We start from the raw sequence: 12,973 nt of genomic DNA on the forward strand, positions 1-12,973 counted from the left end.
ACTGTCTGCTACAACTTTACTGCGCTAGGTTTTGGATATTTTGTGGAAAGAATAGGCCTACGCCCAACCTCATTGAGGTTCCAGCACTCCCTCCCTCCCTTACCAGACCGAGGGTCATAGAGATGTCTGGTGCAGAGAGGCCTCTGGCGCAGCCATAGAGAGGCTCAGGGGACGGCTAGAAGGTTGTTCGCCCAGCCGGCTTCCTCGTTGGTGGTCCTCCTTTTCAACATGGCGCAGTCAATTAACATCACGGAGCTGAATCTGCCACAGCTAGAAATGCTCAAGAACCAGCTGGACCAGGTGGGGACGGGCCCCAAAGTCACCTTTCTCCTGCTTCAGATGCCCGCTGCCCGCGTACTCGCTGGCCCCCCACTCCTTCCCAGTATAGGAGGCTTCCTTTCCCAGACGAAAGCCCTATCAGGTCCCAGGACCCGCCCCCTCCCTGGCTGCCTCTCTTCCCCCACCCGCCACACTGACCCTCTTTCCCGTCCTTTATAGGAAGTGGAGTTCTTGTCCACGTCCATTGCCCAGCTCAAGGTGGTACAGACTAAATATGTGGAAGCCAAGGACTGTCTGAACGTGCTGAACAAGAGCAACGAGGGTATGGGGTAGGCGGGTGAGGGCAACCGGGGAACGTGGTGAGTCCGCTCCTCTAGACCCACTTTCTAATCCAGTTTTTCTTAGAGAAAAAAATCCATTACCCTTCCACAAGCCCGTTGCATGTTGTCTGCGGAGAATTGAAATGTACAGGGCATTTTCCTCTTGTGGCCCCTTTTCCGTTCTTTCACACGAACTGTGGGCGCTGTGCCCTGTTGGAGCTGCCAACTTTCTCCCAGGTGTTTATCTTCATTGCTTTCACAGGGAAAGAATTACTTGTTCCACTGACGAGTTCTGTATCCTTTGCATAGGAAATATTACTGTCTTCCCTCTCTCATAGGGGTGGGGGTAGTTTAGATTATAATTACCCCATGATTTTGAAAATAACTTACTATACACACTTCATAGCTCTTATCTAAACTTAAAGGAACATCAGGCTAATGTGAGTACCAAAGAGTATGAAGAGTTGAAGTGATATTTCCCTTTGTTGTATGAGGATATATTTTGTTGTATGAGGATAATCTAATATGCACATTAATATTTCTGCTAATAACTTAGAAGATAGCAATGAAAGAATGGGAAGATGTATAAACAGAAGTTGGCCCTGTTTACTAATTGTCAATTTCAACTTTATTGTCCTGCATTCCTAAAGTACTTTAAGAAACCTGGATTGTGGCCATGTGTTTTGAGTGAGCAAGTTATGGCAGTAGGTCACCTACAATCTGTGTTCTGAGTACTGACAGGTTAAAAGAAGTACAGGCCCAGACCAGTGGCACATAATTGTAATTCCAGCTATTCTAGAAGCTACAGCAGGAGGATCATAAGCTCATAGGCCATCCTGGGCAATTTAGGGAGACCCTGTCTCAAAAAATTTTAAAGTGCTGGAGTTGTAGCTTCGTAATAGAGCATTTGCTTCACATGGAAAATGTCCTGGGTTAGATCTCCAGTACTGGAAAAAAAAAAAAAAAAAAAAAAACAGACAGGAATAGCAGTATAGTGGGGAATGGGTTAAATCCATCAGGAGTTAGCTACTTCATGGTTGAGGGTATTGAGGGAAGTGAAGCTGATCTTTCACTTGTACTACTCCAGAGCAGTAGGAAAACATTGTACTTGGTCTTTGTGGAGGGGTTAATGGGAAGAATTGCAAGAACTGCTTGCAGAGTGCAACATGGGCTCAACACAAGAGAGTTTCCCAGCATATATAATTTTCTGCATAAGAACCAATCTGTCTCTCCCTCTTTGAAGTTACAAGTATAACTCTAAGACTTTCAGCAATCTTCATGCTTTATAGCTTTTTAGAAAAGGAGGGTCTTAGGACTATCATACTGGTTAACAGGGAATCATGGCTCATGCTGGGCTAGTTTTACCCTTAATCCTGGCTTCTCAGATGTATGTCCCTGGGAAGCTACATGATGTGGAACATGTGCTCATTGATGTGGGAACTGGCTACTATGTGGAGAAGGTGAGTTGTGGGAAGCATGTGGATATCCCTCTGAATAGAGAAGGGGAGTTTAAGGGAAAATCTACAGTGTAGGATGGGGTCTCCTTTTACCCCTTCACCTCTGATCTTGTAGACAGCTGAGGATGCCAAGGATTTCTTCAAGAGGAAGATAGACTTCCTCACAAAGCAGATGGAGAAGATCCAGCCAGCTCTTCAGGAGAAGCATGCCATGAAACAAGGTGAGTGCTGCCTAGAGCACCTCTTGACCTTTTCTTCCTGCATAGTAAAAGTACATGGAGAGCTGGGCATGGTGGCACATGCCTGTAATCCCAGCTTCTCAGGAGGCTGAGGCAGGAAGATCGCAAGTTTGAGGCCAGCCTGGACAACTTAGTAAGATCCTGTCTCAAAAAATAAAAATAGGGATGGGGATGTGATGCAGTGGTTAAGCACCCCTGGGTTCAATCACCAGTACTAAAAAAAAAAAAAAAACAGCCTGGGCCCACTCCAGATCGACTACTAAATCAACCTGAAGAGGGAGGCATAGTTGTCCCAGGGGTCAGTCAGTGTTTTGTTTTGTTTTGTTTTTTGGGTGCTGGGGATTGAACCCAGGGTCTTGTGCTTGCAAGGCAAGCACTCTACTGACTGAGCTATCTCCCCAGCCCCCGGTCAGTGTTTTTTTAAAAGCTCACTAGGTGATTATGTTAGGCAGAATTGAGGACCACTGTTCTAAAGGCAAAAACAATTTTATTTTATTTATTTATTTATTTTTGCAGTGGTGGGGTCAAACCCAGGGCCCTACCCATGCTAGGCCTGTGCTCTACCACTGAGCTATGCTCCCAATCCTTTAAAGTCTTTTCCATATTACAATTTTCTGGCTATGTCTGACTAATTTAATACTATACTGTGTTCATTTATATGTCTCAACTTTTAGCATATTGACTGACATATGGTAGACTCTAAATTCATGTTAGTGTGTGTCCCTAACAGTAGACTGCTTATTAAAAGTTTAACAAACTGAGCCAGGCACAGTGGCATGTGCCTGTAATCCTCATGATTTGGGAGACTGAGGCAGGAAGATGGCAAGTGTGAGGCCAGCCTCAGCAATTTAGTGAGGCCCTAAGCAAGTTTATGAGACCCTGTCTCAAAAATAAATAAATAAAAAGGTCTGGGGATGTAGCTTAATGATAAGTCCCTCTGGGTCAGTCCCCAGCACGAAACAACTGTAGTTGGTTGTTCACCTGTTTCTTTTCCTTTAGATCCTGATAAGGATGTGACTCTTCCTTTTTTCCTCATAGCTGTCATGGAAATGATGAGCCAGAAGATTCAGCAGCTCACAGCCCTAGGGGCAGCTCAGGCTACAGCCAAGGCCTGAGAGTATGATGCAGAAATGGAGCAGAGGGACCCTGCTTCAGGGGATTGGGACTTTGTGGGAGTGACCTCCGGTGTCCCGGGAGGGGAAGAATCTTGTATTTAATGCTAATAAATGTGCCAGCTGGGTAGAGTGTTGGTCTGTTCTTGCATTAAGCAAGGGCCTGGTGATGAGATGGGAGAGGGTGATCAAGAGTGTGAGCCATTGCCCAGAGCCTGATAACGAAGGGTGATGAAGTGCCGCAAGAAACTGCTGAATAGCGTGCTCCTTGCCGGCCGGTTGCCGTAGGAACAGCTCGCAAGCGGAAGTGGTGCTGCGTGGGCGCTTCCCCTTCCGGGTCAGCATTTCTGACTCCCACCAGGGGTTGGGGAGCCGCATGAGACGCCGCTTCCTACGGTGTTTCTTAACTATCTCACTGCCGCGATCGACCCTCCAAAACCGGCAGTACATGCTAAGCCCAGAGTCCGTCCCGCCCCCCAAAAGATCCCGCGGCGACATGGCACCACCCCGAATCGGGACACACAACGGCACCTTCCACTGCGACGAGGCGCTGGCTTGCGCGTTACTTCGCTTGCTGCCAGAGTACCGGGTATGGTCAGCGAAAACTGATCCTAGAACTGCCTGCGGATTGACGGGGTCCCCCTGGTGGCTCAAACAGCCAGAGCTTTGCCCTAAGCCTGATTCCCTGGAAACCCAGCATTCATCCCCTACCGGCACGACCGCGTCTTGATAGCCTCTAAGCCTACTGTGTCCCCTGCAGGATGCAGAGATTGTGCGGACCCGGGACCCCGAGAAATTGGCTTCGTGTGATATCGTGGTGGATGTGGGTGGCGAGTACGACCCTCGGAGACACCGATATGACCATCACCAGAGGTGAGTCCCCAGATAGCACTACTTTAACTCTTTATTTTTATCTTTTGGCGGTGATGGGAGTGGAACACCGAGCGTTGCTCATGCAAGGTGAGCGCTTTAACTGCTGAGCCACATCCTCAGCCCTAATTTACTTCAACTTTCCCCTGTGCTCCAGTTCAGCCTTCCACTGCTAACCACCCTAACTTCCACTGTTACAGAAGAGAACACCTTCACCACTGGAATCAAACTTCTGAGGCCCATTGGAACTGCAGCCTTCTTCTATCCCTCCTGTTCTCTGCCTGCCTTTTACCCATCTCTCTGGCCTTGGACCTCCCTTGGCTCCTCATAATTCCCTCCAGCCCTCCAAACTCGCCTTGCTTGGCTTAGTCGGGCTTTTCTCCACCGTCACTGTCCCTGTCATCAACCTAGCTGATACCCTATCTGGGATTAATCTGTCATGTGCCCTTGCTGCCCCACCTCAGACTGCTGGGCCTATTTGATTTGGGCAGTTGACAACAGTTCAGATATGTGTAGTCTTTATTTCACTTATACTCTTCCACTGGGAAATCCTCTTGCTCAAGGGTAACCCATTATCCACAGTACCATTCCAGTCCTTTCCCCTCACCTCAAACCCCTATCACATCTCAGTGAGTGTCTGCACTTCCTCTCAAAGGAGGTGTATGCATGCTCTTACTGCATGCATTTCCTTAGTTTCTGACCTCCAGACATCCTCAACTCCTCCTCTCAGTTGAGGAAACATCGTTCCTTCTGTTGGGAAGTTAATTCTCTGCCCCTTTTCCAATCTGTAACTTTCTCATTTGGGACTTCACATCACAGTTCTGCCACCAGCATTTCTATTTTTCCTTCACCAAAGTAAAAACTCTGCTCAAGAATCTTCCATCTTGAAAACAAACAAATGAAGAAAAACAAAACACTCTCCCAATGACATTACACTATAAAAGTAGTTATTGCTGAAGGATTATAAAGATGTTTGGAGCGGGTGCTGGGGATGGAACCTAGTCCTTGAGCATGCTAGGCAAGCACGCCACCTCTAAGATGTTTTAAGACTTGTTTTTCTCTCGTTTATGTGTTTGTGTGCATATTGTTTTTATAAAAGATGTCAGAAAGAAACCCTTTTGGTGTGAAATCCCTCATCCTCACTTCTTAGCTACTCTTCAAAGAATAGCTGACCCTGGGGCTGGATTATGGCTCAGTGGTAGAGTGCTTGCCTAGCATGTGTGAGGCACTGGGTTTGATTCTCAGCACCGCATACAAATAAACAAATGTTCCTCAACAGTTAGTTAATTAAAAAAAAAAAAAAAAAAAGAATAGCTGACCCAGGCTCCACCTTTTTTTTTTTTTTTTTTGGTATCAGAATTGAACCCAGGGGCACTTTAACCATTGAGCCACATCCCCAGCCCTTTTTTTAATCTATTTTTTAAACTATTTATATATTTGTATTTTGTTGGTTTTTTAGTTATTGATGGACCTTTATTTTATTCATTTATTTATATGTGGTGCTGAGAATCGAACTCAGTGCTTCACGCATGCTAGGCAAGAGCTCTACCACTGAGCCACAAACCCAGACCCACCCTTTTTATTTTGAGACAGGGAATCACTAAATTGTAGGGGCTGACATTGAATTTGTGATCCTCCTGCCTCAGCCTCCTGAGCCAGCAATTAGAGGCATGTGCCACAGGCTGGCTCTACCTTTTCCCCTCCAGCCAAGTCTTATCTACCCACTGGAACTTCTTAGTGAAAGGGCACCAGTGACCTCAGTACCAAACTCAGGTGCTGGCACAGGATCTTACATTTTCTGATATGTGGCATTATTGAACACTTTGTTTTAAATAGTTTTGCTTACAAACATTTTTAAAATGATATATTTCTGGCTGGGTGCAGTGGTACACACCTGTAATCGTAGCAAGTTTGAGGCCAGCCTGAACAATTTAGTGAGATCCTGTCTCACAATAAAAAATAAAAGATCTGTGTATGTAGTTCAGCACCTTTGGGTTCAATCCTTAGTAATATAAAAACAAAGACAAAAGAAAACTTAGCAACATAGATATTGTGAAAGTTATATCCTTTTATATATCAAATAGTTTTTTGTGTGTATATGGTACTGAGGATTAAATCCAGGGTGCTCTACCACTGCATACCCAGCCCTTTTTAATTTTTTTAATTTTGAGATAGGGTCTCGCTAAGTTTCACAGACTGGCCTCTAACTTGTGATCCTTCTGCCTCAGCCTCCTGAATATCTGAAATTATAAGCATATGCCACTGCACCTGGCTGCTTTTCACATTATCCAACATAGAATGAACACCCATGAACCAGTCTCCCAACCTAAGAACTAGAGCATTAACATTACCTCCACATCTGTATTTATATGCTTCTGCCCTATCTTCTCTTCCCCTTTCTGCCAGAAGTAATATCATAAATTTTGTGTATGTGTTCATCATACCTTTGTTCTTAATAGTTTAGCACATGCCTATTTCATTTTTGTATTTCGTTTTGTTTCCTTTTGAACTTTATCTGGAGGTTATTGTATCATTTACTTTTATATCTTGTGAATATTTTATAAATATTCTTTTGTATTTACTCAGTTTTTGATAATAAAAGTCATTAAACAAAAGTGAGCTCCCAGCTGGGTACGGTAGCACATGCCTGTAATCCCAGCAGCTTGGGAGGCTGAGGCAGGAGGACTGCAAGTTCAGAGTCAGCAACTTAGTGAGGCCCTTAGCAACTTAACAAGACCGTGTCTCTTAAGTAAAATATTAAAAAAGGGTGCGGGATGTGGCTCAGTGGTTGAATACTGGTTCAGTCCCCAATACCAAAAAAAGAATTCCCTAGATGATTGTGAGATGGACTAGTCTTTATAAATCATAGAGGTTTAGGGATATAGCTCAGTGGTACAGCATGAAATTAGCATGCACAGAGCCCTGGGTTAAATCCCTAAGTACATATATCCCTGTTGTAGAAATCATGGCTGTAGCCGAGTGCAGTGGTGCACACCTGTAATCCCAGTGATTTGGCAGGCTGAGTCAGGAGGATCACCTAGTTCAAGATCAGCTTCAGCAATAAGGGCCTTTAGTGAGGCCCTAAGCAACTTAGTAAGACCTTGTCTCAAAATAAATTAAAAAAGGACTGGTGCTGTGACTCAGTGGTATAAAGTTCTTGGATTTAATCCCCAGTACAAAAAGAAATATATATTTTTTTAAGAGCTAGGGATGTAGTTTAGTGGTAACGCACCCCTGAGTTCATTACCCAGTACTACCCCAAAAAAAAGAGAAAAGAAATGAAATCATGACTATAGTTTCTACTTTCCTATATCTCTTCCCTACTGTCTGTTCCAATGATGTTTATATTTCTGCCTTATTCACTTGGATCATTTCAGGTAATCTATCTCTACGTCTGGTCTCCATGCCATATGGTACAATTATTTTTTTCTTCTTCCTGTACCTGAGATGAACCCAGGGCACCCTAAAACTGAGCCAAATCCCTAGACCCTCTTCCTTTTTTTTTTATTTATTTTGTTTTGTTTTGATACCAGGGATTGAACCTAGGGGGTGCTTAACCACTGAGCCACTATTTTTTATTTTGAGACAAGGCCTCACTCAGTTGCTGAGGCTGGCTTTGAACTCACAATCCTCCTGCCTTAGCCAGGATTATAGTCATGAGCCACCATGCCTGGTCCTAGACTTTTTAAAACATTTTTAATTTTTTAATTTTTTTTTTGGGGGGGGGGTGCTGGGAATCGAACCCAGGGCCTTGTGCTTACAAGACAAGCACTCTACCAACTGAGCTATCTCCCCAGCCCCTAAAACATTTTTGAAATAGTCTTGTTAAGTTGTCCAGGCTGTCCTCCTGCCTTAGCCTTCTGAGTCATTGGGATTATAGGCATGCAGCACTCTGCTTGGCGGGCAGTGCTCTTTGTAACATGCACCTGCCTGCTTAAAATGCCTTTAAGGGCTCCCCTGTACCTACAGATAAGTCCAAACTCTGAAGCATGACATACAAGGCCTACCATAGTTGGACCCTTTATGGACAGCTTTATCTTTTGTCCCTTACTCCTCACATTTGAGGCTGCCTTTCTTGCAGTTTCATTAAGAGACATGTCTCTTAGCTACTGTTATATGTTCTGTTTTCCTGAATGCCTTTTCTTCTTCATCCCTTATCCGTCTGTGAATACCCACTAATTCATCTTTCAGGACTGACATAAAGTCTTTTTGCTGAACCCTTTACTCATCCCCTTCCTCCTTTTCCTTGTTATAAAGTAGCTAAAAATACAGTTGGCCCTTCATTCTCTGGCTCCCACATCCATGGAGTCAGCCAGCCATGGGTCAAAAAGAACTTTTGATTACCTCTGTAGGGCATGGTGTGGTGCATGCCTTTAATCCCAGATACTCAGAAGGCTGAGGCAAGAGGATTGCAGGTTTGAGGACAGCCTCAGTAATTCAGCAAGACCCTGTCTCAAAAAAATAAAAAGGGCTGAAGATGTAGCTCAGTAGTAAAGAGCCCCTGGGTTAAATCCCCAGTACCAAGACAAAAAAAAAAAAAAAAAAACTATCAAACATGTATAGAATCTTTTGTCCTTATTCCCTAAACAATACAGTAGAACAGCTATTTACATGGCATTTACATTGTATTGGGTATTATAGGTAGCTAGAGGTGATTTAAGGTATACAGGACAATATGTTTAGTTACATAAGGTACTTGAGCATCAGTGGAATTTGATATCCATAGGGTGTCTTGGAGCCAGTCTTGCATAGATACTGAGGGACAATTGTACTTGTTTGGTTGCTTGTGTTTGTCCACTTGCAGCAGATAAATTTGAAATGCAAAGATATTTTTTCTTGAATATCTAAAACACAAAACTGGGATATAGTAAGCATTGAGTTTTAGTCATTGATCTGCGAATGCATTAATGGAGACTAAGCCGAGGTCCATGTTAATCCCTGAGGAAAAGCCAAACCCTTCCCAACTGGGCTTTCTCCTCCCAGCTCCTACAGTATCCTCCACCTTCCCACATCTGCACAGGTGCAACACTTGTGCACATGCACACTCACATACAGGGTTAACTGGGGCCGGCTTCTTCACCTCAGCCTTACCTCTCTGTACTCTTCAGGTCTTTCACAGATACCATGAGCTCACTGTGCCCTGGGAAGCCATGGCAGACCAAGCTGAGCAGTGCTGGGCTCATCTATCTGCACTTCGGGCACAAGCTGCTGGCCCAGTTGCTGGGCACTAGTGAAGAAGACAGCATGGTGGGCACCCTCTATGACAAGGTGGGGAATCTGAGGACAGACATGCCCCACATATGCATCTCTAGCAGGTCTGCTGGGAATGGCACTATGCAGTACTGAGGGCTGGGCCTCACTCACATCAGGGTCCCTGGACTATCTACCACGCACCCCACCCCACCCTCATCAGTCTCATCTCACAAAGGGATAATCTCTCCATCTGCATTCTGGGGTGTCTGTGGGAAGTAGGTGACATATTACATGGCAAAGGCTTTGGTGTTTGTTTTTCAGTCTGACTTCACTATGTTGCCCAGGCCAGCCTTGAATTTCTGGGCTCAAAACCCTTCCCAAGTAGCTAGGACTAAAGGTGTATGCCATCATACCTAGTACCACAAAGCTGCATTTCCCAGTCCTGATACACAAAAACAATTATTCAGAATCTGAGTACACAGAGGAGGTTGCTCCTATTTGGAAGCATCAGGCTGTTTTCCCTGCCCCAATGTTTGAGGAGGACATGTCTTGGGATTAGTGGACCACTCTAACTCAATTGTGACATGGGAGTCAGGAAGCGACTAATTATGAAAATATCTTCAGGTTCCACCAGTGTCCCCTGTAAGCAGCTTTCTGCTTTTGGGGAAGGAATAGAGTTTATGACGCTGGTACATCAGGTCAAACCATATTGACACCTACTTGACTGTTCCTGTGAATTTCGCAAGTCAAAGCTCAGATTCATTCAGCCCTGTTTGCAGGCAGGCTGTTCATGTTTTAGGTTTAGCTTGCCAGTTCTACTCCCTGACATTGTTAATATGCCCCAAAGATGAAGAAATATGAACAGATTGAGTTTGGGAGGATACCAACTTTTTATTTTATCCCTCCCTCCCTCCCTCCAGTACCAGAGATTGAACCCAGTGGTACTTAATCACTAAATCACATCCTTATCCCTTTTTATTTTTTGAGACGGGGTTTTGCAGAGTTGCAGAGGCTGGCTTTAAACTTGGCAGTACTCCCGTCTCAGCCTCCTGAGTTGCTGGGATTTCAGGCATGCACTATATCCAGCAGGTACCAACTTTTTAGACTGACAGGGACTTTTTTTTTTTTTTTTTTCCTTTGCAGTGCTGGGGATGCTGGGGATTGAACCCAGGGCCTTGTGCTTGCAAGGCAAGCACTCTACTAACTGAGCTATATCCCCATCCCTGCCAGGGTCAATTTTAATTACCAATGCTGCTGAGCAGTTTCTAAACAGTTTACTAATTTAAATGTTTTGTTTTGCATTTTTGGTTTGGTGATTTACTTATTTATCTATCTATTTATTTATTTTTGTAATGGTATTTGAAACCAAGAGGTGTAGCTTTACCACTGAAATATATCCCCAGCCCCTTTTATTTTTTCTTTTCAGACAGGGTCTTGCTACATTGCTTAAGGCCTCAGTAAGTTGTGGGGGCTGGCCTCAAACTTGTGATCCTACTGCCTCAGCTCCCAAGTGGCTTGGATTACAGTCATGCACTGTGCTGGGCCAAACCTGTGTTTAAACCAAGCATTAAGTTGGGGTCCATGCCAAGAGGTGCTGAGCCTAGGGGTTACTAGTTACTATTCTAGCACTTTTTGTACTTGCCACAGGTATGATGAGGCCTATTTTGTATGAAAATCACATGGATCCTGCTCCCAAACTCTTTATCTCACACCATCTCTTCATATTCAGGAAATGGTTGCAACTGCTGCTGTCACATGGCACATTGTGGGATTACCTGGCACCCAACCTCACATCCTGGCTCTTGGTGTCTAGTCTAGGTGTCATTCTTCCCTACTCAGCTTGTGCTTACAGACCCTCTTTTAACTCATTAACTGTGCCACTGAGTAGACTGCGCAGCCCACCTGGAGCTCTACCCTCCATCAGCCATAGGAATATACTCCCACAGTCCCCTTTAGAAACTGAGATCCTCCTCGTTCAAAAGCCAGCAGTGCCCTCCCCACACATGCTGGCCACGGCTTGGGCTTGGTACAGTGAGTAGGCCCTGGATTAGACATCAAGTGATCTGAACCCCAGTCCCAGCATTATTAGCTCTCTGACCTTTGGGCAAGCCTCTAAACTCCCTGGTTCCCCCTTCATCCTCACAGGGGTATTGTGAGGACTAAGTGAAATAGTGTGTATGGACATACTTTAAAACCTACGTGACTTTGCACAAATGGTAGGTATCCTGAAGAACATTTCCCATGCTGCTGCCATAGATGTATGAGAACTTCGTGGAGGAGGTGGATGCAGTGGACAATGGGATCTCCCAGTGGGAGGAGGGGGAGCCTCGATATGCACTGACCACTACTCTGAGTGCCCGGGTTTCTCGACTTAATCCCACCTGGAACCAGCCTAACCAAGACACCGAGGTAAAGAGGGACCCTGGGAAAGACTCTGAGATGTGTAAAAACCTCAGAGGAAATCAGAACATTTGCTCCTCTTTAGCCCAAGCAAAGTAAAGTTTGGGCCAGCACCATGGTTCCAATTCCCACCATTCCCCAGGCAGGGTTCAAGCGTGCAATGGATCTGGTTCAAGAGGAGTTTTTACAGAGACTTGACTTCTACCAACACAGCTGGCTGCCAGCCCGGGCCTTGGTGGAAGAAGCCCTGGCCCAGCGATTCCAGGTACAGGCCTAGGAGAAGCCATTTTGCCCTGGGGATCAGTGATGGCTAGCAGGCTGCTACTCATCTGGGACTCCTGCTTTTATCTAAATCTTCTAGCCTTACTTCCCTTTCAGGTGGACCCAAGTGGGGAGATAGTGGAACTGGCAAAAGGTAGATGCCCCTGGAAGGAACATCTCTACCACCTGGAATCTGGGCTGTCCCCCCCTGTGGCCATCATGTTTGTTATCTACACTGACCAGGCTGGACAGTGGCGAGTCCAGTGTGTGCCGAAGGAGCCCCACTCATTCCAAAGCCGGTGAGGGAAACACCCTGCACACCTTCAGGCCTATTTTAGCCCTCTTAGAGAAGGTTGCCAGCCTTGGCCTCTGATCTTCTCCCCTCCCAGTTCCTCAGGCTTCTATTTGTTCCCACAGACTTCCTCTTTCTCCTTATTTGTAGGTTGCCCCTGCCAGAGCCATGGCGAGGTCTTCGGGATGAGACCCTAGACCAGGTCAGTGGGATTCCTGGCTGCATCTTCGTCCATGCCAGTGGCTTCATTGGTGGGCACCGCACTCGAGAGGGTGCCTTGAGCATGGCCCGTGCCACTCTGGCCCAGCACCTAACACCTATGCTTGCCTCAAATCCCCTAGTCCAATAAAACGGCTTCTCTTATTGACTCAGTCCTTGATTCATTATTGCCCTACACTATCTTGCTCAGACCTAGCAAAAGCAAAACATCTAATATGTGCAAGTCCTTATACTAGATGTTTTCCTCAACACTGACTTCTCAGTTTTGCTTTTTCAAATCATTTTAAAAACCATCCAGTTCCTACGGTTAAATAGTGACAATTCATAAGTA

General features: G+C 45.3%; 2 protein-coding genes across 3 annotated transcripts; both read left to right on the top strand.

Moving 5' to 3' along the window:
• The first annotated feature begins 143 nt into the window (after window positions 1-143).
• On the top strand, window positions 144-3,537 carry PFDN5 (prefoldin subunit 5). The gene is made up of 6 exons (XM_079141010.1): window positions 144-300; window positions 499-601; window positions 862-893; window positions 1,985-2,059; window positions 2,172-2,277; window positions 3,334-3,537. Exons 1-6 carry the CDS (start codon window positions 229-231, stop codon window positions 3,408-3,410), a joined length of 465 nt encoding a protein of 154 aa, XP_078997136.1. The 5' UTR covers window positions 144-228; the 3' UTR covers window positions 3,411-3,537.
• A 108-nt stretch (window positions 3,538-3,645) lies between these two features.
• On the top strand, window positions 3,646-12,790 carry MYG1 (MYG1 exonuclease). Of its 2 annotated transcripts, XM_079140954.1 has the most exons (7): window positions 3,646-3,996; window positions 4,168-4,280; window positions 9,386-9,545; window positions 11,727-11,879; window positions 12,013-12,135; window positions 12,249-12,430; window positions 12,574-12,790. In XM_079140954.1, the coding sequence occupies exons 1-7, from the start codon at window positions 3,784-3,786 to the stop codon at window positions 12,770-12,772; spliced, it is 1,143 nt and encodes a 380-aa protein (XP_078997080.1). In that variant the 5' UTR covers window positions 3,646-3,783; the 3' UTR covers window positions 12,773-12,790. The 2 variants fall into 2 exon arrangements, with proteins under 2 accessions (XP_078997080.1, XP_078997081.1); XM_079140955.1 differs by lacking the exon at window positions 11,727-11,879.
• The last annotated feature ends 183 nt before the right edge of the window (window positions 12,791-12,973 follow it).

Source organism: Sciurus vulgaris (genome assembly GCF_902686455.1).
Source record: "Sciurus vulgaris genome assembly, chromosome: 5".
NCBI lineage: Eukaryota > Metazoa > Chordata > Mammalia > Rodentia > Sciuridae > Sciurus > Sciurus vulgaris.